A 26,883-nucleotide genomic window follows, 5' to 3' on the forward strand; every position below is an offset into this window, starting at 1 on the left:
GGGGGGCTGCGTTTCCCAGCATGCAGCTGGTGCTGAGTTGCCCTCTGTGTTGCCCCCGGCCAACACCTGCTTCCATTTCGCTTCCTCCGCCCTCCTCGCGCTGAGGAGCAGCGATGAACTCCGGGCCCCCTGACTAATGGAATGGGCCCTTGCTCACAACCATTAGAGGATTGGTGTCCCTTTCGGTGCCCCTGAGTGCCCTACGGTACAGAAAAGGGAGAGGAAGGGGCGAGGGAGAAGATGGTGGCAGGTCGGCCTTTTTTTTGCCTTTTGGCCCAACGCACACACACACACACACACCTGGTCATAATATAACAGCCTAGAGTAATCCAGCCAGAGTAAGGCTTGACATAGCTTAGCATCTGACTGAGGCTATTTCTGAGAGGATATTAGAAAATTCTGAATTGGGTGCAGCACTGTGAGGAGAGGGAGCTCTCTGAATGTGTACGACAGCGGCCCCGGCTGATCGCGAAGCGTTTGTGTGATTTCATTTAGCCGGTAAATCCAGTGCTCTACCTCAATTACATCTGCTTTACTCAGATGGAAAACACACCTCGTGTGTACAGAGGCAGGGGAGGGAGGGGGGGGAGAGAGAGGAAAGAGGAGGGGAGGGTGGAAGCAGGGAGCGGATTGGGGGATTGAATCTCTCGATGAGCTGATAGCACGTCCGAAGACAGCGAGCCAAGCTGTGCAGCGGTAATGTTATGCTAATGATATGGTAATGATATGGTAATCTGCCGGCAGTATTCCACCTCACTGGAGAGAAGGGGGATCTGGGAGGTCTTTTACCATTGGTTGGAGACCGGGGACTTCCTGAAGTCAGAGTTCAAGACAAAACCCCTTCTCACACACACACACAGACACACCACACTAACATGGATATACAGGCACTTAATTGTTGAAGCAGTGATCTCAGCTAAAATAAAAGCAATGCAAAACATAGAGCTAATCTGGCTTTAATCGGATTTGCAAACTCTTAAGTAAGCAAGAAATAATACCTGTAAACAATGCAGTATCATGAAAACTGGGTTGGCTGCATTGTGAGTAAGCCTGCGAGCTTTATCAGCGTGTAATATCGAGTTGCTGCGACGCTGTTTTGTGTCGACATAAAGCGAAACAGAAAATCATCTATTTTAGATCGTGATCAGGGTCTCTTTTTTTCTGTGCCTGTGTGTGTGTGTGTGTGTAACTCTGCACCTGTGATGGCTGCCATTACCTGTCTACACAGAGCAGCTCTTTCTCTCTGCTTTGTAATGAGTGTGTTACACCACCACCGCCTTGGTTGGAGCGAAGAGACTCACCATTGTGTGACAGGAGTCTCTGAATGCGCGTCGTTTATTATATTTTGCTACATTTCACTGCATCTCATCTAATTGGGAATGAGCTGATTTGCCATTTAATTTCAAGCATTGTTGACAAACTATAGCCCATCTTTAAAGCCTCCCAAATGAGCAAATGCGTAAGGCATTATATAAATGTGAACGGATCGACTCTATCACTTAGACACGCTTAAGAATCGCAAAAAGTGACAGGAAATGCTTAGGTATGTCTGCTAAAAAGAAGAAAAAGAGAGGGACACCTGCAAAAAGCAACTGCAAAGGATGATGGTAAATCTGTCCGTGTGGCATAAAGACATCATCTCGGGTATTTTGCTTTTGTTTTTCTTTGTATTTTACAGTTGCAAAATGGATATGTCAAGTCTGCACAATGGAGACATGCGATGACATTTTCCTGGATGCTGTACACTAAATCAAAGGGACCAACAATATGTTGAGTGCCAGCATGGAGACATTTGATTCCCATTCCACTCATGCAGCATTACTGCTGGAATGCCAGCAGACATCACAATCCTCCCAAGCTGGCACTGGGCTTGTCAGACTTTTTATTCCACTTCACTGTTTCAAAAAAATAAAATAATATGTATATATATATATATCTCACAGGAAAATGTGAAGCTCGTGCTTCTTCTTGATACACTTTATTTGCAGCACAGAACCTGCAAATCACTGGTGACACAATTAAAATAGGTTTGACTTAACAAAGGCGATTTAGTGTCAGTGACATTTAGCATCAGCCTCTGGCGACAGACAGGTAAAAGAAGCCAGTCAGCAGATTGGACCTGAGGGGATGGTGAAAGTGGGGGTTGTAGAAGGCTCTTGTCTGGGTTTTGGTGTTGCTGGGATGGACGACTTATTAACACAGAAACACACAATTAGTGTAAATCCTTGACAACAGACTGCTACTGTAGGCTTACACCAGAGCATCAAAGCTCCAGCACCCCTTAATTTGAATGACCAGACTATGGATGCTGAACTCAACAACACATACAGCAAATATGTTTTGTTTTTTTTCCTCACTGCATTGTGTATATGCACAAATACAATAAGTTTATGTAAATAGATAAAAAAAAAACATATTTTCTCCTGTTTTTGTGATTACAAGAGATTGCTGCATCATTAGTGTCTAAAAGAGGAGAAAACAATGTAGGAAAAAACAAGAGGGTGTTTGTGGGTATACATGAGGGACAATGAGAGAGGGAGAGAGAGAGACAGGCAGAGAGAAAGACAGAGACGGGGGTGGACTGTCCAATACACTCCTGATAAAGGTCAAAGAGATGTTTTATTCATGATCCAGGCGGCAGCAGCAGAGGCAGCAGGGCCAAGGTTGAAATGAGCTCGCGTCCATGTTCCCTGGAGCCAGTGCTGCAAACAGCCTCACACCAGGCCAGCGGACTCTCCAACTGACTGCTATCAATAATGCCAAAATGCACACACACACACAACCTACCCTTATCACTTATCAATAACTTCAAATCACAAAAAATAAGAAAAATGGATCACTCTATTTACCAGCTGCAACTAAAACCTTTTATGGGGAGTCTTAAGTAAGACTAATATTTTGGTCTGATTTCTATGATTATATAAAGAACAATGACAGTTGTAAATATTCTAGATCTAAAAATTCATGATTTCAGTATTTTCTTTCATTATTTACAATGAAACTGTCAATATGCTGTTAAATGCATGTAATATATAATACACGGACGCTCAATTATCTAAGATTTTTACAGTGAACCACTTCAACTATGTGTTTATAACATTTTTTTTGGATTAGTCAGACTTTACATTTGAAAAGCACAAGTTAAACAAAATCCCTTTTAAAATCCTGAATATAACAGTGCACAGCAGGAATGGGTGTCGATTCATAAAAGTTCTTACCTTTTAAATCTCTCTCCGCCGAGAATCTTTCATGAAACATTCACAGTGGAGAGAATCAGACGAGGTTCATTTCGAAATCTCTTATACCCTTGAACCCCCTCTTTGAACTCGCTCCAAACAAAAAAGGCAAAACCTCTGTACTGCACCTAACCGAGACCTGCTCCGAGCCCTTGTTTTTTTTATATATTTATTTAGTTCATTTTTTTTTCAGTGTAGCCGGGAACTTTTTGAGGGAGCTGACACAGTCTGAGACTCAACAACTAAAGTAACCTTTAAAGCACAGATGTGGCTTAATCAGAAAGATTGTAGCGTCACAGATTAAAACTTGTGAAAATGGTTAAAGACCCAATAATTTCTAAAGACTTACACACTGAGCCTATTCCACATACTGAGTAGGGAAGTGGGGGTTTCAGGGGAAAGAGAGGAGTGTGTGCCTGTTTGGGAGCATAGATGTGTCTTTTTATACGTGTGTGTGTGTTACACTGCGTGGCCAGCCCACTCCAAGCATCTTTGATCAGATATGAAATATTCACAAATGCTGCTATAATTTGATGAAAGTCAGATATCCCTCAAATAGGAAATAGAAGTCAGCTCTTTGGCAGCTCTTAAATAAAACAAAATAAAAGAAATCTTAGAATCCAGATTTAGAAAATGTAAATTGCAGGCCCTGAGGTTGGGGTAACAAAGAGATTTTAAACATGCACTGACCCGTTGTACGAACTCCAGTCCATGCTGCTCAGCCAGAGCTTTGGCAGCTCCGGTGCCTCCGTCCATTTGCACTGCATAGAAGATGAGGCAGTTGGTCCCACGGTGCCCCTCTGTGGTCACTAGGTTCCTCTGCAGCAGGCAGCTCAGCACCAGCACAAATGCAGTGAACATGGAGCCTTTAACGAGAACATTTGTGAGAATTAGATGGATATTTTCTTTTTTTTCCAACATATATATATATACTAAAAACTCTTGGAAATTATGCATGTTTTAGTGCACTGTGTAGGGATCAGCCCAGAGTGCTACATTACATAATGTTGCAAGCAGACACCTCGCCTGAAGTCTTCAATGACATGTTAAAGCCTAACATACTGGGGAACAGTCAAACCTCCAAAATAATCAGATTGTATTTGTGTCTCGGTTTTTGGTGTCATTTTTACAGCACAAATGACAGAGTACATTTTTGGCAAGCCCACTAATTATTCGATCAAAAAATTGTTTCCGCCCTTTAATGTCGGGCATCATTTTTCTCTTTCAAAATGCCACCTAAGCTTATTTCGCATACCCGTGCTCTTCACTGGATCTTTGTAATATCTAAAATCCGCAATTATATACATGCAACAAAACAAACCCAAACACCTACTTTTTTCTTTTCTCTCTCTCTCTTTTTTTTTTTTTACATATTACCATAACACTTCAAATACCATCTAACTACACAAATGAGTTTACACAGTGTAGGATTCTGCATCTCAGTACAGAGTATTGAACATTGGCAATTGTGAAACAATTTGCCCACAGCCACCTCCTCTGTACTTCTGCGTGAATTCCACCGAGGCTGCCACCTACAGCATGTGAACCACCCACCTGTAGCCACACAGAGTGAAACGTCCAGGAGTTATCTTTCACCCTGTGCGATGAAAGCTAGAACTCTGGCATCGGGGGCCCCAAGCGAGACAACACACTCTCTCCAGTTCCCAACCCACACGTTTAATCTCCTGGCCTTGATGCAAATGCTTCTGAGAGCAGAAAACACTGCAGTGCCCTCATTGCGTGAACTAACTTCCCTCTTTAAGCAAAACAGGAACTTTATCAGTCTGTCTTAATGCTCGTACTTTTCCTGTGAACAATGATGGAACAAAAAAAAAGTTGCCACGTTGCTCTTGAACAGCATCTATTGAAAAAGTAAAACAGCCAATGTACTGCTGGACCAATGCTGCGTTGAAGAATATTAATTGCTTAAACCCCCTGTCCTTTCACCACATTACACAATCAACATTTACTGTTGATCTGCCAAGTTGGCCATTTTTCAGTTTTATACATTAGCTTACATTAAATGCAATTAGAAACGCAATCGGGCAAAGTGCTGTTTCCAGCGCGAATGTCTGCTGCCCGTGCAAACAGCTCCTAAACTCTAAAAGGATGCTTCTAAATACAGCTGCTCCTATTATACAAGCGACGAGTTGAGTAAGGAGGAATCATTTTAAGCCATGCGTTATGCAAACAATGCTTAAAAATAGTGCACGCAAGACATAGAACAAAATATATCTGACTTTTGGGAACCCTGATGAACAAAACAAGCAGTTCTTTTAAATCCCTCCTTGAGAATCGTGATGGGAATTCTTAACAATGATTTGTTTTATGCACAAAAACAATAACGAGCGAATCCAACGTTATCACTGGCAGTCTCGGTATCTAATTGTGTTAATGTGCAGCATCTGTGGTTGAAAAAAATCTTTGTACTTCTTCGTCAATTCTTTCAGCCTCTTTACTTTGAGAAATGCACCCGCTAAGATGCAGTAAAACTCTGAACCAGACGATTAAGACATCTCCTTCTATGAGTGATTCTGTTTGTGTGTTTATCTGACTCCTCGTCAAAGTGCCTCCTCCTGCAGCGTTTTTCGCCCCCAACCCAAACAACAAACAATGCAGCTGACCACTGTTTAAAGTCTGCAGCATCATTCGGCTCCTATCTCCCGAGCCACTGATTGAAATCGATAACCTCACTTGGGGCTCGAGCCCCAGTCAATCCCACTGAGGTGCGGGGCCGGGAGCGAACACCCCACCCAACGAGTAACCAGCCCTGGGCAGAGACAAAGTAGACAGGGAGAGAGGGAGGAGGGAAAAAAGAGGGAGCATGTGAGACTGGAGTACAGGGGGAGCCACATTGAACAGTGTCAGGGCCTCGGGGCCTACTGGGACGCTGATAAAGTACCTGGACATTTTTATAGACAAACTACTTATTTCCGTCCTCATATCGCTTGGGAAGACTGATAACTTTATATTCCTCTCAGGCAGAGGAAAGAAAGGGAGGAGGGGGGTCCTTTCAGGAGTTTAATTGATCAAACTGTAGCCACAAGGTTTTTTTTTTTTCTAGAGATAAAAGAGACTAGCACTCTCTCCTGTACAATACAGAGATCTTTTAGAAAGCAGACCCAATGAGGGGAAAAAAAAGTGTAACTCATTATGCAAAGTCATTACAGTCCTCTGACTACCCTCCTTAAAGAGAAGGCGTTAATGGTAAAACTGTTCATGATTTTCCGAGGTCAAACTACTGGTCACAGGATAATATTATTTCACAATGTCCACATTATCGCTCCAACCAAACTTTTTAGATGGCCGTTTTAAGGTCAGACTTAAACACCATGTCTACTTTGAGTGTTTAACATTAGTAAATTACCATAGTAATATTGCCCAGGGGACATGTTGGTAGAGAGCGAGGGGGGGGCCAATGTCTCAATTTTACAATGGGTTTACAGTAGAATAATGTTCTTCCTGTCATGAGTCAAGAGAACAAACGCAATAAAAACTGAGCCACAATAATCAACCCCATCTCGAGCCATCAGCAAAATGGCAACACATATGCAAACGTTATTAAATATTTTTCCTCTTTTTGTACATTGCCCGGAAAATACTCCAGAATGTTACGTTCATATGGATAAAACAGACTTGTAAAGCTTTACAAGTCATATTGGGCAGATTTTGTTGCCCGTGGAGAGAGGCAGGCTAGCAATTTTCCAGTGTTTAGCAAATGCCAGGCTGTAATATAAGGAGTCCTTGAGCAAGACTTAAACCCCTGCAGCAGCTGAACTGCAGCTAACCGTAACTTCTGACCTTGTAGTGCGTTTGTGGACGGTTGCTGCATTTTTATCACTGACAAACAAATACTGTGGAGGCAGATACTTCAACAATTTAATGATGTTTCTCAACATAGTTTGGAAAATAAGAGCACTATCAAAGGATTCAGAAGAATCTCTATATGCAAAGTAAAACTAAAAGCCCTACCGATACAGGATTTTGAAGACCGATGCCGATTTTGCAGACTGATGCCGATACCAATACTTGGTGGTTTACAAAAAAAGCAAAACAGTTTTCCAATATATCCAATATTATTGCAGGCATTCGAAATATAAACATATTTCTCAAACATCTGTCTAGTTCTTCATGTACTCATTTAGACTCTTCCAGACTCTGCTCTGATCAGCTGGCTGTTGGTTTCCCCATTTCAAACACTTATCTTGCCAAACGGAAGTTGCAAGTGTCAAAAAAATATGCAGCGTCAACACTCATAACATGGTTGAAGTGTTTTTCTCCTACCTTTGTTTTGTTTTACAGCCAGTATAAGCTAATAATCAGCTAGTGGCCAATATGAACCTTGTGATAAATCAACCAGACATGACTGAGAAGTGGAAATGTGCTCAGAAACACACATCACTAAATGGGACAGGGTTATCGATATGCAGTGACAGTACAGAGGAGCATTAGTTCATATGTCATGGGTAATGTGCACAATCTGTAGAAGACATGCAGCACCGTACGCTGGCATCCAGACAATGTCTACTTACAGAAGGTCTTATTTATTTCAGCAAGCCATAACCAGACAGCCTTCTACAGGCATTCCAATGTACGGAGATCGGTAGTAAAGGAGTCCAGGTAAAAATAACTGGTTTCCTATGAAATTAAAAATCCAGCAAAGGAAGTCCAAAACATTTGAGTGCTTAAAATCATGTATCAAGCAAGAATTTAAAAATATTTTACTTCAGGGTATACTCCAGGTTCGTTGTGACCCTGAACTGGAAAAAGTGGTTAAATGGATGGATGGATGGATGGATGGATGGATGGTTAAATGAAAACTACAGCAGCTGGTCTCCTTAGTTCCCAAAGAAGGAGCAGTTAATGGAGCACATGGCCTTGTCCAAACTTTTTTGCAACTTTTTTTGAAATCATGAAAATGACCATAGATTTCAACATTTTAATGTTTAATATACTTTTTGTGCATTTAAAAAATAAAATATAGTTTTGGGTAAATTGGAAGTTATTGCATTCTGTTCACCTTTTTATGAAAGGAGTCGTAAACGGAACTAAACAACCAATAATATTAATGACAGGTTTTTACTTTTCCTCTTTATAATAAAAACGTTGACTAATGAAAAAAACACCTATATTATCAGCATAGCTCCACCCAGCTACATCATGCATGGGGGCTAGTCAGACATAAATGGGGGACACCTGTAGTGCTGCATGGCTATGGCCATTATTTCGTTTTACAGTGTGGAACATTTTCAGCAGATGTTGCTTCCAGTTGCCTCTGTAGCAGTCTGCCTGTAGTTATCCATATGTTGGCAACAGTGTTCTCTCCTTTACACACAGTTCATTAAGTCTATCTGGAAGCCTCAAAAGGCTGCAGGTAATTACAACACCAGGTTATCACCTTAACATAATAATGTCCCACTGCATCCATTACAAGCATCAAATCCTTTTCATAGTTCGCTGCTATTAACTGAGGATGATGTGGATTAATAAATGCATCCAGAGAATTGATGTGAGTATAGTTTAAGGTTATCACATTGTCAGCCTCGGGTCTTGAATTTTAGTGACACGCCCCCACAGACACACACAAAGCAAAAAAACAAAAAACAGAAAGAAAAAAAACACCCAACCTGGTCCAGTGCATCAAAGCCTGGAAACGAGGCTACATCTGAGAAAGACGGGAGGAGGGGGTGGGGGTTCAACTCTCACTCCCTCCATGCAACACGGTGCTGTGAAAGGATAGAATGGGTTTGTAGAGTAGGAACTGGGGGGAAGAAACAAAAGCTTTTACCTTTCCCATCCAGGCGACAGAGCCCTTAGACAGACGGACTGCCTCCTGTTGAAAGCAGAACGGCAGGTCGATGCATCGTGGAGAAAAAAGAAAAATTCCGACGCGTCCATTTTTTTACTCCTCGTAATAAAAGATGCAAATTAGAGCATGCAAAACAGCGCATCTACAGAGCACCTTCACACAGAACAAGTCAAACGTGCAGAAATAACGATTTTGTAAGTCGGCAAAACGAGCACATCCACGGCGTGTGGCGGAAGGGGGGATTTTGTAAAGATGTGAGAATGCATTAGAATGCAAGAAATGGTGTGATGGCGAGAGGGACTGTTGGGAGAGACAGATCTGCATATGGAAATTAGGGTTAGCCTGCTTTAAATTCTTTTTCATACGGTCCATTATTTTGTATTCATTTGGGCGGAACCCCGACAGTGGGACCGAGGGGGACAAGTGACTTGACAAATCCCAGGGAAAAGTCACGGCACGGAACAGGTGCTTTGGTTCAGTGCTTTTTTGTGAGCAACTGCGTACACACATACATGCTATGACGATAATGCTCTAAATATTTTTTTCATATATCCACATAGTATTGTTTTCCTGAGTCCGTATTTAACATCTTTTATGTAAACTTAATTTCAAGTTAGCGTGTATGTCTTAACAAAGACCGAGAAGAAACTGAATTTAATTATTTTATTTGTTTAATGAGAGAGCTCAGCGCTGTCAGTGGTATACAGAGGAAGTTCGGGTTGCTCTTTAATACAACTCACGATAAATACAGCTGCTGAACCGACTATAAAACGACTAAAATTCTAAACATCTTAAAAGCTGCCCGGACAGACATTGCGACGGAGGAAGCGCTTAGCAGTGAGACCTCTTGTTGTGTGTCTGTCAAAGGATTAGGCTCCTCCCAGTGGGAAACTTCGGCCCAATCATCGGGCGTGGAGCGAGTGTGCGCCTGCGTAGTGTGAGCGCGCGGGACCGGCTGAAAACACAAACAGTGATGAATACTGGGAAGTAAAATTCTCAAACTACTATACTGTACAAGAAGCCGAACTAACAGGTTAGTTCATGTTTCATTAACAGGTGTTTTTGGAGGCTGCTCTGTTTTTAGTTTGCCTGTTAAAAATAGTTTTGCTTGACTTAACTGTGCTGTCGTGTCGGCACAACGTATGCTAGAAAGATAGCGCAGTTAACGCTAGCATTATCATGCATAAAGCGTATAATGTAGATACATTAAAGTGTTAAATTTGCACTTCGTAACTGCTATGAAATGTTTTATACTCTCATGTCGGATCCATTGTGAAGTACTTGTTCGTTGGCTAGCTATATGCAATAACATACATGCCCGTCACTTATACATTCAGTAAAATCATTTATGTTGCTCCAAAGATATTTTTTCCCTGCTTTCTGCTCGTTTCCTTTAAAACTACATCTAATTTTGCACAACTCTGACTTTTAGTATATTGTATGCTCCGCGTTGAGTACTAATACTTGTATGTAAGTACAAATGTACTGTAAGGTACATTTGTACTTACAAAGTAAAATGCTAAAATATTGCTTTGAAACCCTTTTGTTTATATTATATGTGCTATTAAATTATACATCATCCCAGTACATTGTGAATAACTTGTTGAATATTTACATATGAACACAGTTTTACAAACCACTGACAAAAAAGCATTCTCTCAGTATTTTGCGCTGTGATTTCTTTATTTTTTTGGTCATTTCAGGTGAAATTGATTCTGCACTGACACCATGTCAGATGACTTCAGCCAGTCCCTCACCCCGCCAGTTTCCCCATTTGCAGGAGACAGTCTATATGACCTGGCTCCAGTTCGACCACCGTGCTTCTGCTGCTCTGACGTAAAAGATGATCCTGCTGGAGTACTTTCCACAGAGGGATACGTTGTTAGAGGCTCCTTGAAACGGTATAATCACCTTCTGCCAGCTGACTGTAATCGTACCAAATTGTCTGGTACTATTTTGTGCCTGAGAAATGGTGTCAGTAAGAACAGTCTTGGAAAATCGGGTCATTTTGCTGTGTAATTTATTCAGAGGTCAGTTTTTTTGTACTTATAACACCTCAAATGTAATTCCAGTTACCTCCCTGCTGTAGAAGCAAAAGTTCCACTAGGAGAAAAGCTTTAAAGTCTCACTGCTGTCATTGCATCCACTCCAGGCTACTCTTGCGTCTTGACCCAGCCCCTGCAGAGTATGAGACGGACACAGTGGACATCTTTGGCTTCTCCTGGGTGACAGAGACAGCACTGGTGGAATCTACAAAACTACTGTTTGGCCTCTTCAGGTAAGGCATGATGTAAAGCATACGTTATTTCAGTCTGCTTTAGCTCTTTACCCTTTGAAAGTCTATTAGAATTAACCTAGAAGTTCTCTTCTGAACTGAGCGGTTATTTCACGCCTCCTTATAGACATGACTAGGTGTGTATCCAGAGTTAGTGAGGGTGGTCTTTGCCTATGCAGCTACCTTTGGAAAAACCCTGATACTATTCTAATCATTGTGAAAACAAGTCTTTACTGATATGTAATGAAGCAACAAAACATGTTTTTATGGGAAGCCATCAAATATTGTCTTTATAAAGGAGAGAGTTAAAAATTGTTTTCTTCATTTGTTGTTTCTACCACTTAATTCTTTTCCATGGCAGCAAAAGTGTTCTCATTAAATTATTCTTTAAAACATTCCATATGTATTCCTGGTACATTATTGAAAAAGTTATCCTTCTTATCCATTTACGGGGTCTCTTCTGTTCTGTGTTATGTTTCAGACAACGGATTTACAAGTTGGAGACTTTAGTTAAGTCCAACTCAAATGACTTTGGTAAGTGTGTGTAATCATTAGTCCAACTAACAGTCTTTTAGTTTCATGTCAGCATTTTGTTTGCACAGTAAATCACCGTTTGCTTACATATGCATAGTTTGTGTATTAGTTAGATATACAGGCTGTTTATGTGCATTGCTTGTTTATATAATTAGCAGAAAAAGGATATGAAACATATTTTTGTCAGGTTCTGTCAACCCCTTTGGAACTTGGATCAGTTTTTTAATCCTAGTTAAGGCATATTATGTGGGGACAGGAAATGGTCTGATCAGCTTGCAGGAAAGTGATAAAAAATAGTTAAAATCGAGTGAAGTAAGTGTAGGAAGTACTGAGGGCTTCAAATATGTTTAAGAATGAAATGTCCATAATAAATAAAACTAATTATTCTGCAAATTAAATCCATAATTTCTAGATAGTTGTTTTCTATATATATTTTTTGATGAACAATTTGAATGTATTTGATATGTATATATGAGCTGTACAATAGTCATTTTCACAGTGATCTGATCTCTGATACAGTAGACATATTATGAATACTACCTACAGCATCCTTTTCATGTTTTAGGTCAAGCTGGAAATCTCCACTATGAAGCAGAAGAACTTCGGCAAGAATGTGTTACATTTCTTCAGTATGTCAAAGTCTTTCTACACAGGTAATTTTAACACATTTTAATGTCACACTGGAACTAATAAAAACATGTTAATATATTATGGTGTCATGGAGTTTTTGTTTATTTGAATGTTTGATTGAATACCCCTTTTGCATATGTTCAGATATCTCCAGCCTTCCAGGTCCCTGGATGCAGGTCACTCACACCCTTATGAGGAGCTGGAGGCTCAGTTCCCCTCTGCTCTTCTGGAGGAACTTTTTGGGATCACTCTCCTCATAGGACGACTCAAAGACCTGCCTGCTAATGTTCAAAGTGCCTTTACTATACAGAATCACGGAAAGGTTTGTTTAGATCTAATTTGAGTAGAGATTTAATGTAAAGGTGTTAGGGAGCTAAAAAAAAAAAAAAAAAAAGCATTTAAAACAGATGCAGACAATGTGGGGCTGGCATACCAGAGTACAAAGGCTATATATTATCAACTGAACATTAGGTTTTATGACTACAGTTTTATCACCCAGCTGATTTTTCTTCTTTTCACATTGAAATTAGAAATCTGTGTTCCTTTTACAGATTTTACCTCCCTCCTGGCATTTGCTACACCTTCATCTAGACATCCATTGGTCAGTTTTGGAGATCCTTCACCTACTTGGTCACAAGATGCAGGGTTTGTGTTTGCAGCAGAATTCTCACCTAGGAAATAACTAAAGAGCTATTGAATTATGATGGAAACGGGCTCTTTGTAATTTTACTCATTCTGTCTTCAGGCCAGGTGGTGTACGCCCACAAGTTTGTGGACCTGACGGGAGAGAACCTGACTGATAGCAGTCTGTTTGACGAACACCTGTGCAGTCTGCTGTGTGACCTTACTGGACTGGCCATGGGCAAATACAGCAAGGTGGGTGGCTCATTTCTTCTCACTACATGCAGCAGTGGTATTTCAGAGTTATGTTTTTAAGCTGAAATTCTAAGTGTTTTTCATATAATTGCCACATTTTGTAGTTGGTTAGCAAAAACTGGATCGAAGCAGGCATCGCAATGTGCAACAAAAAACAGTTTAGTGTAGAATAAAGCTTTAGTTGGCAACTCACTGTGTTTAATTGATCCTGTTTATTTGTAGGTGAGACCTACAGAGGCGCTGAGCAGCCATCATTACCTTTGCACCTGCACCAAAGAGTTGTGGGTCCTGCTCATGTACCTTCTGGAACACAGGAATAAAGCGTCGCACACACAGGTAACACACATCCACGCATGTTCAGTCACACAGTAAACTTTTATTCTCACAGTATTTAACTAATGTGTGCTCCCTTTAGTCTTTCTGGAGCTACATCAACTCGTTGCTGAGGCCTCTGGTTTTAGGAAAACCTGCTGCCGAGCAGTTCAGTGGCCTCCCCACACACTGTAAAGACCCTCTAGGATTCACATGGTGGCTGGTCACTCATTTATCAATGCTAGGCCAGTATAGTAGGAGCGGCACAGTGGTCCAGAATGAGGTAAGAAACCAATAATTGCAATAATGATACCTGAAGATGTTCCAAATGAACAGAAAAGTGTTTCTATGTAACTAATATATAACAAGATTTTTCTGACATATAAAACTGCAATTTGTTTCATCTTAAACATTAACCTTTTTAACAACAAGGTTTGTACTTAACCTAATTCCCTCATTTCATGGGCATTGTCTCAACAAAATGACCAAATGAACCTTGCACTGAATTGGTGTTGTTTCCAACAGTTTACGGCACAACCATGAGGCTTTTCCAGTTCTCAAATGATTCGATGATTGTATCTGAGACTGCATTAAAGAGCAGAGAGGCAGACTACACTTTCAATACACTGATTCTTGAAGACTATTATGATGAATATAGAATACTGAGAGTTGTTGTTTTAAGTGTCTCTCATTAATTTGTCTTCACCTGCAGAAAAACCTGGGGGATAACTGGACCTTTGTGGATGAGTTGCTCAAATTAACTTGTAACCCCAAGGTGAGCGCAGTTTCTAGTTACATGTTATTCATTTTTTTAACCTTTTAAAATCGTAGTGTTTTTAAATGGCGTGCGTGTGTGATAACAGGGAGGTCTAGCAGAGGAGCAGGTCAGGATGCATGTCCACTGCTGCCTCAGCCTTTGTCTGATGTGGGAACCGAGCACCAGTGCTGTGTCCACCCTCTGGGATTACTACAGCAAGAATTTGGTAAAATAACATCTGCGGCTTATCATGAAGTGTATACATTTGATTTGCTGCACAATTTACTACAAGTAGCTTACTTTTGTCTTTAACCATCAATTTTTGAAATGTCATATTTGTTGCTCCTTTATTCACACCATACTTCTAATTCTTAGCATGTCATGCTGCACCCTGGCTAACAAGGGCTCTACAGTTATATATTATGCTCTGTCACTCCTCTTCAGAGTGCCTCATTTACCGTGCCCTGGCTGGGGATTTCTGCCCTGGGCACTTTATGCAAGACACCTTTAGCTCTGCTGGAGCAGGCCCGGAGCTGCTGTTCCCTGCCTCCCCTTCGCTCTCCAGGATACACCCAGCTCTATCGCTCTGCCAACTCCTTCCACATCTTTCTTCGAGTGCTGGCCCTGTGCCTTGCACAGGATCGGGCTGGAGGAGTCCCGCAGAGACAGATCAAAGGGAGGTAAGGATGGAGAGAAGGCTGAGAAGCTTTGTAGCTCTCGATCCTTCACATTTTCTTCCACCTTGAAAAGTAGGTTTGACAACCTTAACACTATATACTTTATATTGTGGGATTTTAATTTGGAGGCTTTCAGCAGTGATTACTAATCAGGGATAGGCTATATAGATTTCCCCTTTCCACTTGATCTTTAAATGTGTGATGTGTTTAAATGGTGTTTGGATTTGGATATGTGTAACCACTCGCTTGCATAAATACACACACAACATGTGTGTTTGCAAACTGTCATGCATTTGAGTCTTGTTTGTGTACGTGCCAGCTGTATCGCAGTCTCCCGGTGCGTCTTTGATATTTACTCAGGCCCACCGGTGGAGCAGGTGTCTCAGGAGTCAACCACCTGCTCTCCAGCACAGGCCAGACCCAAGAAGCCTCCTACTGATGCACACGCAAACACACAGGCTGTGCACCTGCTCCCTAGAGCAGTGACATGGTTTCAGTGTGTGAGGCCGTTGAACAGAAGGAGATGGTGCGTGTTTGAGTAGGAAATCGAGAAAAAAATAGACAAAGGACAAGAAGCTGATGGGTGCATCAGAACCATGTACTGGTCCATCCTATATCCCAGGCCGGCTGGGTGCCAGAGGGAGGCAGCCGTAGATAAATCCGCCTAATGACTTCCCTCTGTCTGGAATGTGCTCAGTAGCACTGCAGACATGGGGGCTAATTAGCTAACGAGCGTGGCGGTTAATTCGCCTTAACGAAGCTGTGTTGGTTTCCAACACGGATAGAGGGGAGAGAGGGGAGCTTGGGTGGTGGGGGAGCAGGGGGATGTGGGTGGTAGGCAGTCTGGCAACAGCCAGGCTGGGCTGGGACAGGTCCAGATCCCCACCCCCCATCCCCTTCACCTCCCTCCATCTCCCTCCACCAAAACTATCACCACTACCTCCTCCTAAGGAAGCGCGAGGCGTGCCGACTGTATCTCCACAACGCTTCGGCAGCGTTCCCACTCCTGGCTAGGCTCTGCGGGACACCCGCGACGACCACATTAATGGGATCGACTGCAAGCATGTTGCTCTCCAATGCTGGGAGTTAGGAGCATCTGCTTGCCTCCACAAAAAAAAGCTGTCCAGAATAAACAAACAGAGAGACAGGTTGGGAGAACACAGAAAATCCCCTCTGCTATCTCCCAGTGTGCAGCTTATATCCCTGTTACATACTAGCCATTCATCTATTTAAATCTCCCTCCCTGCTCACTCTGACTGTATGCTTCGCCACCTTTTCCTTTTATAGTTCTCTGTGGGTGTAACTAAGCTGGTTGTGGTGTTAACCTGGTCTTTCCCAGTTTCCGTCTCATTTTTCTCCACTCCTTTTATACCAGTCATACTTCTTACACTGAGTTTGTCTTGGGATGTGCGCTGTTTGTGTTTTGACCGAAACAGCAGCTCTACTCACCTGTGTGGGCTGCATCTGTATTTTAGGATGGGGAGGGGTAGGGGGGCTCCAGCCTTCTGTGTTTTCCTGCCAGGCGAGCAAGCTCTGTGTGTGCGTGTGTGTGTACGTGTGTGTGTGGTTTTATTGATCTCTCTCTGTTGTTGCAGTAAATTGGTTTGGCTGTAGAGAGAGGGACCGAGCGCCTACTGCTGTGTGTCTGAGTGTCTCTGACATTTAACATGATCTTTAAAGGCATTTCTCCACAGTGCCCGCAGGATCTAACAGCGTGCTGGGTGGTTCTCTATTCTTACTTACTCTCTTGCTTTTTCCTTTCTCTCTCACCCACATAGGCTGGGCAGCCCAGCCTCTCCCCCTGGAGCTGAGAAGGTGATGGAGGCAGGTGGTGGGGTGCACTACAGGGGTGGAAAGTTCAGTTAGTCAGCGGTTAAAGTCAGGGGGTTTCAGAAGAACAAATCATTTCTAATGAGTTGGATAGTGGAAGTAAAGAAAAAAGTGAAATAGGATAATAATCTGAAAATAAACAATGCAACCATTTGTTTCTTTGTCTTGTGTGACATGATGTTGTCCATCTCTTGTGGCATACCTGAAAACCTTTGTCCTTCCTCTTTCTTTCTTACTTTGGTCCCTGTGTGTCCAGGATTTACTCGAAGTTCTCCCCAAAGAAGATGCAGGAGCTGTCAGAGGCAGGTCTCATGAACTTTCTGCTGCTGTTTCTGGTAGTGGCCCGGCAGGCAGATCTGGAGGATGTGGCCAGCAGAGCTTGTGAGCTGCTTGGCTTTCTGCCCTCTAAGTGTCCTCTTGGACACCGCACACTAATCTGGAGAGGGCAGCTGTCAATGGTGTTGCTATTCCAGGTATATTTGTTTATCATAACATACAAAAAGATTTGAATTAAAAATAACATTAAAAAAAAAAAAACTCAGATGGACCATTGTATGTTTGCTCCAGGAGCGAGGTCTGGATGTTGGAGCTCAGGCTAGCCTGCTGGCTTCCTCCTTTAACGAGACAGCCAAGGAGTTCTACAACAAAACCACAGAGGTTTCACGCAGGCTTGCCCTCTGGGGGCCACTTGGGTCCTACTTGGAGGGTGTGGCCGAGGTGTTTGAGACGAGCACCACTCTCAGCCTATCAGAGGAGAAGCTACTCGGTGACGGGTTCAATTGGTTGCTGCCTGCCTGCCGCCAGTCCGAGCTGAGTTCTGCCCTGGGTTTTCTGCAGATCGTCCTTGCGCAGCTCAGGTGAGAGAGCAGGTGTAAATATTCACCAGCTCCCAGGTATCTCTTACTTCTCCTCAGTTTCCCTCATTCTTTCATCATTCACTGATAGCTACTCCCTCACAGATAGTAGACACATCCAGACAAATGTTTTCTGGCAAAGGCCAAGCTAAGCTTTTATTAAAATCTGATAAGTCTCTACAGCAGAGGAGAGTGATCTCTTCTGCTCTCCCCATCCCATCCCAGAGTCCACTCACTTCTCATACTGACAATAGGAGGATTGTGCTGTCAGCAGGAATGGGTGTCTGTAAAAAGCCTGTGTAGCACTGAGGCCCCAGTTAGTCTCAGGAGGACTAGTGGCCCCGGGTCACCCTAACCAGGTGCTGCAGTAGCCCTGATTAGAGTTACGGGCCCAGGGGACCCTCTGTGGACCCTCCTGTCTTTATGAGGACGGCAGCAGTGCTGTGGGTGTGTTGAGAGACAGTGGTCAGTAGGGCACCAGAATGAGTTCAGCTGTAGGACAGGGGTGTTCGTTACATGAACGACCCCAGCTGAAGGTCAGAGAGCCACATCTGAAACGCACTCTGTTTATGGGAGGTGGAGATGGAACAGAGGCCACAGTGGACAGATATCAGACAGTGAGGAAAGACGTGTATATTTTAAACACTAATCTGGTGTTATTAAGCTGAGTCACCTTGTTTGCAACCTATTATGTTTGTAATAGCTCTGAACCACAATTAAAGCGGCTTCGTATAATTGCATGGATGAATTAATTTTAAATGTTTCTTGTTCCTAAGTTACACCAGTATGCTGTGCAAAGGCATTAAAGTCTTTGACAACAACTATCATTTTATATTAGAAAAAAATGCCTATTTTGAATCATCTGGATTAATTTATGACCATGTGACCATTATAAACTCAAAATTAACTTATCTTTGAGCTTTGTTGTGGCCTTCACCAACTACTAGGTGAAATGGTTTCTCTTTGGTTGCTTTACCTCTGTATGTGCTCCATTTAGTTGAGTTCTCAATTGGTAGCATCCAGACTATTTTATCAAAACACTCTTGCTAAAATGTGTTGCTTGCAGCTCCTGGAAACCAGGCTAGTGAGGTTTGTTTTGAAAAAAATCCTACAGAGAAGCGAGGGTGACTCTTGGTTTTGGTGATGGTTTCCTGTGGCTCCATCACTTAAGGTGAAAACTAAGTGAACATTTATTAGCAAATCTATTCAGTGCACATAATGTGCAGTCCATTTTAAGTCAAAGTAATGAGGTTTGATACGCAGCTTCGTTGAGTATATATCTGATTTTTCAATATACTTCTAGATATATATTGTTTGTGGAGTTTCGTAGCACTCAGAGTGTTACTACCTCTTTATGCTTACGCTACTTTGAAAAGGTTAATAAATGATCTGAAACCCCAGAAAAAGGGCATTGTAAAATTAAGTGTTACCGAGCCCTCTTGCTGTTTCATGTAGGTGTATGATTGCTTTAATTCTCCAGTGTGCACTACCATCCTCTCAGCACACACAGGCCTACACAACTGTCCACACCCCCAAAGTGAAACACTAACCGAGGTGTACTCGTTTCTTATTTCAGTGCCAGCCCCTTGTAACACAGTATCTCGTTAGCTTTGCTAATTCCCAGACTTCCCATCTCAGATCTTGGGGTTGAAGGGCACACATTTGCACATTAATGGCCAAGGAGTGAGAGGAGAAGAAGAGAACTCTCAGAGGCCCTCTGTGTTATGGCCTGGACCACCATGACCCATTTAACCAAATAAAAAAAAAAAAAATTAAAATACCGTGCTCTCTCTTTCCAATTCGTGCCGCCAAATTAAATATAATTCTTCGGCCTGGCAATTTTCGGTATCTCTTTGTGATTAATGCCTTTTCTGTGACACAATTAATGGGCAATTATGTAGCCTGGCAAATTTAGTGTGTGCATCATTATGTCTATTAAGAGCCATGTGGAATCTGCACACATTACGAGAATTATTCTGCCAATGGTTGAGGCGGCGTAGGGTCCGAACATTTACTCTTGATAGCCATCGTCATGGTGCTGAGGCAAGAAGCCAGTAACAGGCATAATTCCTCAATTTTATTTCTTCCCATGACCCTCCGCTGTAGGAGGATGGGGGTGATGCTGGTTGATGAGGTGAGCTGGCATTGGCACAGTCTGTTGGATCTGTTTTTGGCACAAACAATTAATCCCCATCTCCTTGGCTTGATAAAATACAAGCCTTCCTGTGAAGCGTTTTCCTTTGTGAGCATTAAGACCTTTTAGCGGATTTTGATTATTTTTTTTTTTCCTTTTCCCCACAGTCAAGGACAACTACTGTCAGGTGTCTTCTTATAAAGGAAAAAACACCTTTACATTAGATACAAATGTGAGGACAAAGTAAGGAAACAAGGGACGTGGAGTTAATTCCATGTATGCCCATGTGTGCGTCTGATGTGTTTGTCTGCCTGGCATTGTTAGGATGCTACTTTTTTTTTAATGTCTTTACAGTGAAGGCAGCTGGGGGAAGGGTTACTTTGGTCCCTAGTGGTATGTAACGGTGTGTGTATGTGTTTGTGTGTACATGTAAGAAGCCACAGTGAGGAGGATTAAGTGGGGTCTCTGACGATGTCTTGTACAATGAGGGTTGATGGGTGTGAAAGGCCTATTCCGCAGTAGTAACGAGGCTAATGAATTCAGACTCTAATCGATTGTCTCAGCTCTCTCTGGATTAGATGCAACCTTGCTGGAAGGGAAGGCACCGTTGAGGTGTGTGTGTGCGTGTGTGTATGTAATATAGTAACAGAGTAGAGTGTGTGGTTAAGGATAGGATAGAAGGGGGCTGCTAGTTCCTCTATCTTTTGCTTCTTCCCCACCTCACCTTAGCCCCCGCTTCCCTACACCCTCATCCGGGTGAATGAGGGGGACAGAAGGATCATCTCCCGTCTAAATGAGATTACAGCTCCTTCAGCTGCTTATCTGGGCTAATGCCAGCCACTGTGGGGCTGCCGTAGCGGCTGGGGCCAGGGCCAGGGATGAGCCAGAAGAGCCAAAGTATAGTCTGTGTACAGGGGATCAGTATTAGGCTCCACTCTATGCCTATAATATCCTCCTCTCCTTCCTCACACCTACCTCCACCCCGCTTTGCTCCACACTGCAGCGCACCACTGCACCCAGTAATCCCCCAGGAGAGAAGAGAGGGAAAACATATGAAGGAGGAGTGAAAGAGAAGAACTGTGGAGCAAAAGGATTTGAGAAAGTAGAGGGAGGAGTGGGGTGTGGGTGTGTGTGTGTGTGTGTGTGGTGGGGGGTGGGGGGGGTGTACACAAGAGGGAGCACTGAGTTTGGATTTTGCATTGGATAGATTTGTTTATCTGTTCTCGCTTTCTGTGTGTCTGTGTCCTTCCAGACGAGTCCATCAGCGCAGTGACCAGTCAGCTCCCACCCTGTCCTGGGCTCCTGCTACCACCAGTGTGGTGAAAGAGCGCCACCTAGCGGTAGCAGCTGCTCTCTGGGCTCACTTCTTCCCCTTCCTGCACAGCCTACGTCTTTCTCAGACACCTCCAGCACAGCTTGCAGATGCAGCTGCAGGTCAGTAAGACCCAGTTGAAGGAAAGGTGGGAGAGCAAGATTTCTGGGCATCCTCATACAAAAGAAAACTGATGTAGCTATTTTAAATGAAGGAAATTTGAGGGGAAAATATGGCTTTACGAGTGAAAAGGTAGAACTGGAAAGCACACAAAAATTCAAAGATCATAGTAAATAGAAGACATTAATGACTTTGTACGCTATACTTGTATCATCATCCAACTAACTGAGACAACCCTGACCTATTTTCATTTTCCTCAGGTTTCACCCTTCTCGCCTTTGATCTACCCACTTCGGCACCCCAGGACCTTCAGCCAAATTCAGTTCAGTCCATCATGCAATACTTTGGGTGGGATGACATGGTTCACCCACTCTTGGTGACTCGCTATCTTTCCCATCTCCTTCAAAGCAGGTAGGCTTTGACTTTTGAATCCAATCCCACCCCCCAGTCTTCTCTGTCCCAAAACATTTTCATCTGACTCACCTGATGTAAAAGCATCAGGTGAGTCAGATGGGAATGATGTTCTCCTCTGTTCCTGTTAGCTATCAAGCTTCATCATTGTGTGACGCACTTAAAAAAAACTGTTTTCCATAACTTCTGCAGGTACATTACACAGTCTCTAATTAATAAATGAAGAACAGGGTGTCCTTGTATAGTGAAGATGGTTATTAATAAATAAAAATGCATTGATGTCTTTGTACACAAGGTAAAAGTATTACAGCTTCAAAATTACACTCAAGAGTAGAAGAAACGTGATTATTTCAACCACAGACATCTTTTCAAATGGTGCCAAGTGATACTAAAGCTGCAGTAGGGGAAAAAAAACATCCAAGAGTTTAAAAAAAATCCAACCCTCCATCTGCAGCTCCAAGTCCCTCCCATCACATAAGCACTGACATGTGCATGTGCTTCATATGCTTACAACACAAGCTGTTAGAGGCTCTAACAAGCTACGTAAACATGAAATGGAATTGGCTGCAGCCACGAGCCTTTGGCTAAGGTTAACAGAGGGCTAAACCATTAGGAAAATTCAACATGGCCACTTGTGGCGTGCTTAATGGAAAATCTACCTGCACAGCCTGAAACCACTACAACAAAGACAGATTAAATATTACAGGAATGCGTCTAGCAAAGACACAGATCCTGAAACACCAATCAGAATAGCCTGCTGTGGTTTTAAAATAGTTCCCTAGTTAAAGTTGCAGACATCTGGAATATTATCTGGCCATCAGCTGCACATCCTTCTCCACCAATCCAGCAAGCTGGAGAAAGAAAACGAGCCACAAGCTAAAATAATATCCATGAACCAAAATGTTAATAGACCACAGCCTTACCTACTGAGGTGTCTGGGCATTGTTTATTAATAAAAGGGAGACAGGATGATTGTTATGCAATGAAGAGGTGGTGTGTGTTGTATGGGCAACTGCCAATACCTGACCCTTCAACTGCAAGATACCAAAGCTTCTTTCATTCTTCTTAGCTTAAATTGAACTAAACAGCGAATGAGTTTGGGGGCAGAGGTTCACTGCTATAAAGTAAACACAAGACAAAATGAGAGATGAATGCAAAAGAATCTCCTGATTATCTTATTTTTGTAATTAAAGCCTTGTTTTTATTTTGGTGATCCTTTTTAGAAGTTTTTTCTGACAAGCTTATCTTTCTTATTTTGCGCAGGTTGCTTTAAAGTGATTGCACAAGCTGCAAAGTGTCTTGTAGAATTTGCCTCCATGAATTAGGCTTTTCACCATTTGAAAAGATGTGCATTTGTTGGACAGTCAGTAGAAACCCCCTCACGCCCCACCCACCCTGCCCCACACATCTCCAAAAAAACTTGCGATTGGCTAAAGTCTTATGTCACAGCTTAGATTTTCTAAAGCCTATGTAAATTAAAACTTCTTGGGAATCTTCAGTTCTTGCTGTCTCTTCTCTTTCGCAGTGAGCTGGTGTCCTCTCTAAGTGGAGATCCTGGCGTTGCTGTTTCTGGTTCTGCACAAAGCCTGTCAGTGAGGGCCTGGGTCAGATGTGTTCTACAGCAGCACCTTCACAAGAACCCGGATGGCACTGACAGCAGAACAGGTAACAATACTCAACAGCAGTTTTCAACCTACAATGCAATTTTTTTTTTTTTTTAATGTGATGAGAAAGCTTTGAACATGTTAATCTAGGACTCTTTTCCCCCTCAGACATTTATAGAGGTGTTGCATGGCTACATCTCTGCTCTGAATTGAACCTATTCTTTAAATAAAAAAGGAAGTGTTTACATTAATGTGAACTTCATTATCATTTGAATAACCAGTGTTTGTGTTTTTGCATTCGTCAGCCCGGGCTGTGGAACAACAGTTGTGTGAATTGACCCGGCTTGTGCTGAGGCTTCCCGAGGTGGAGAGGCTTCTCCAGAGAGCCAGCCTTAATCCCACAGCAACCAGGCCAGAGCCGACGGCAGCCCTGGAGATGTTTGTCAAGGTAACATACGCACACAGGTGACAGACACACTGGGGAATATTTCTCTGTCTTTGTGTATTTTTAAATTTTACAGCAAGTTAGATTTGAGAGAACTCAAGTCGGCTTTGTATCCAAGTAAAAGTAAAAATCGTCTGTAAACCTTCATCAGCGTGTGTTTCTATGTGTTTTCACATGGTGTTAGGCTGTAGGCAGTGTGTACAGTGGACTGAAGGTTTTGTCTGAGCGTTCAGCCATGGTGACCACAGCCCTAGACTACATTGGTGACATCCTGAAGCACATTAAACCGTCTCTCGTCAGCAAGAACCAAGAGGGAATACAGCTAGCATACTGGGCTGTTGGTAGGTGCAAAGTTCATCAATTTCAAACGCTTCACAGAATACACACAGAATATACTGTGTATATAGTCCACGGCTGGGTGAGAAATTATTGGAATTGTGTATGAGAGTACAACACTGTCTTTTCTCTGTGACCAGGCTGCATTGTGAAGCACTGGAGCCCCCTGCTGGCCACATCAAAAGCACAACAGCTGTTGTTCCGCATTGTGGATGGGCTGCTGCTTCCCCACAACCTCACACAGCAGGACAAAGCTCTCAGAGACAGTCTGCCTTTGTATATACAGGTGGGGACAAATGTATAATATAGACACGCATTTTCTGGACAGTTCAAACACACAGCCATTACATTAAAGAAAGAAACCTGGCTATATTGATAAAGACCCTTCCATTTATTGTCTTCCAGGGTCTGTCTGTGGCCTCCAGTGTGTCTCAGTCCCAGGGGGCTTACCTGAAGCAGCAACTACGTTCTGTAACTCGCAGATATTTGGACCATTTCCTTCCTGCATCGCCTTCTATGGGCATTATTGCCAACCACCCGGTGCTTCTGGGTGCCTGCGAGGCCAACCCAACCAGCCGTGGAGCTGCCCTGAGGAGACTCATCCTAGAGGTTCTTTGGTAGGTCTGCAGAACCATGAAAAGAATTTGCCTGTCATGATCCAGCACTGACCTGAATTTCATGTTCACATAATTCTGAATGTGATTCCTGTTGAATCAAAAACTCTCTCAGCAATGACTGAAAACTCCAAACGCCCAAAAGGCTGTCTTACCTTTATTATCAAGGACTCATGTACATTATTTCCTTCTTTCACCATGTTTTTACATAAACAGCCCCTTAAAGTTACTAGAAATACCTCTGCCTGTGTTTGCAGTGAGAACTTCCTGCAGTTCAAAGGTTACGCCCCCCCTCCTCGCCTGGCATCCGTCCTGATGTTCCTGTTGGAGCTTCTGAGACGAAATGGTGACTCAGACCCCTCCCTACTCGCCTTGCCCCTCCCCTCTCTGCTGCGCTGCATTATGCTGGTCAACGAGCCACAGGGTAAGACTGACAATCTGAATCTTAAATAGTTTTACAAACCAAGTTTTAATATAGCAGTCTTCCACTACCTCACTGTTTCTCTGGCTACAGCTTAAGTATAAAACTATATAATCACGACATCTAACAATCCAGAAGTTGGTATAAAAAGAGAGCGTCTGGCTTTCCATATGATCACAGTTCACTGAGTACAAGCTATGTAATGATGGTCCAGAGCAGAGGAATATGGACATTGCGACATTAGTGGCATAAACGAATAAAGTTGTAATCCAGCAGCTGTTCCCCGTGTGAGAAAGTGACTAATTCTACTCAGAAACTCTTGGTATGTAAATTAGGAGTTGTTGTAATGACTTGCAGTACTCAGATCTTCTGTTAATTCTACGTTTTACTGTAGTTTTGATTGATTGAAGTAGAAGTTAAAGTCATTTTTTATATAACAGTGTCATTTAAGTGGATTCACTTCATTTCAGTCTAATGCATTATATAATCAACACTTTCCAGCCCGTCTCTATTGATGTGATTGTGAAGTGATTTTTATTTTTTTTATTTTGGATGTGCAGTAAGGAAGACGAGCACAGATGCCTTACAGCTTGTAGTTGAGCGGTGTGGTGCCGCATCTACAGAGAGACCATGCGACCAGATTATCACAGTCTTACGGTAACTGACTTTGTAGCATTAAATACTGTATGCACTGACAAACTTTGCAATATTCGACTGTGTAAGATCATTTGAAATGTACACATTATTCATAGACAGTAATTATAGATCATCATCAAATTACAGCCTCTTTTATCCATTATTTTTATTAATTTATTTTTTAAACCATGCCTACCATCTCGATGCTCTTAGGTCGTTTGTGGAGGAGAACGAGGGAGTCTACGACAGGCAGGTATACGGCGTCTTGGAGACTGTGGCTGTTTTAGATCCCACTGTGGTTCAAGCTCTTATCCCCAACCTGTCTCTCAGTCTGAGAAACACTGAGCACAAAAGAGGACTGGGCAAGAACATCACCTTGAGGTGAGCAAGCACATGAATCACACCCTGGAAGCCATGTAGACGGCATTCATCACTTTAAACTATTTTTAAGTTGTCTAGACAATAAGCGCTGCAGTTGCATACAGAACTAGAAATATTCAGCAGCTCTGTGACTTTAGAATGTGGCACATTTGTTTGTGTAACAGGAGTGCATATGTGAAGTTGCTGGGTCTCCTTGGGGAAAGTGGGCAAGCTGAAATAACCAGTCTGGAAAGCGAGTGACAAAAAAAAATTCCAGTAAAGAGAGACCTCCTCCAGGACCTGCCACAACCTCCAAGAATCTCTTCTTATCATGTACTATTTTCATTTTTGTCAATTTCCCTTTTTTAAAAGAAAAATGAGGATACCTTAGAAATTCTGTTTAATTTATGTTTAGCATAATCTGTAATATTCTTAAAACCTCAAATGCAGTTGTAAAAAAGCACAGAAAAGATTTGTAGAAGAACAAATATACAAATGGCCATGTTCCTATAAATGGATTAAAAGCTTAATATTACCTGCCTGTAGATATGTACATATTGTCCAAAAAAGAAAAAGGTGCAGCTTTGCATCTTGAGAGATTCACTGTTACTGAATGAAAAATGTGACAATAAATGTGAATGTGGCCACACGCCAGCCTCCCCACCTTTTCGTTTCTGTTCGATACTAAGAGAAGGGAAGA

At 42.5% G+C, this 26,883-nt stretch overlaps 2 protein-coding genes across 4 annotated transcripts in view; one reads left to right on the forward strand and one right to left on the reverse strand.

Annotated features, from left to right (window-relative positions):
* The window catches only part of LOC116320619 (furin-like protease kpc-1), a 200,068-nt gene extending 190,593 nt beyond the window's left edge, over window positions 1-9,475 (reverse strand). The window contains exons 1-2 of one of the 3 annotated variants that reach the window (XM_039619940.1): window positions 9,025-9,475; window positions 3,927-4,102 (exon numbers count right to left, since the gene is read on the reverse strand). In XM_039619940.1, coding sequence (XP_039475874.1) covers window positions 3,927-4,097 — 171 coding nt within the window. In that variant the 5' untranslated portion in view covers window positions 4,098-4,102; window positions 9,025-9,475. Of the gene's footprint in view, window positions 1-3,926; window positions 4,103-4,790; window positions 4,924-7,208; window positions 7,400-9,024 lie in introns of those variants that run through there. The other 2 variants (XM_039619938.1, XM_039619939.1) reach the window with 2 other exon arrangements.
* Window positions 9,476-9,914: 439 nt separating this feature from the next.
* Window positions 9,915-26,832, forward strand: mms22l (MMS22-like, DNA repair protein). Its single transcript, XM_031740225.2, has 26 exons — window positions 9,915-10,078; window positions 10,749-10,946; window positions 11,198-11,323; window positions 11,802-11,854; window positions 12,420-12,507; window positions 12,629-12,806; window positions 13,036-13,129; window positions 13,230-13,360; window positions 13,583-13,696; window positions 13,776-13,955; window positions 14,385-14,447; window positions 14,536-14,655; window positions 14,874-15,109; window positions 17,193-17,409; window positions 17,504-17,793; window positions 21,177-21,358; window positions 21,617-21,767; window positions 23,293-23,432; window positions 23,677-23,819; window positions 24,001-24,157; window positions 24,293-24,438; window positions 24,558-24,769; window positions 25,024-25,190; window positions 25,748-25,844; window positions 26,037-26,204; window positions 26,369-26,832. Exons 2-26 carry the CDS (start codon window positions 10,774-10,776, stop codon window positions 26,442-26,444), a joined length of 3,702 nt encoding a protein of 1,233 aa, XP_031596085.1. The 5' UTR covers window positions 9,915-10,078; window positions 10,749-10,773; the 3' UTR covers window positions 26,445-26,832.
* The last annotated feature ends 51 nt before the right edge of the window (window positions 26,833-26,883 follow it).

This window comes from Oreochromis aureus, linkage group 11 (assembly GCF_013358895.1).
Source record: "Oreochromis aureus strain Israel breed Guangdong linkage group 11, ZZ_aureus, whole genome shotgun sequence".
Lineage (NCBI taxonomy): Eukaryota > Metazoa > Chordata > Actinopteri > Cichliformes > Cichlidae > Oreochromis > Oreochromis aureus.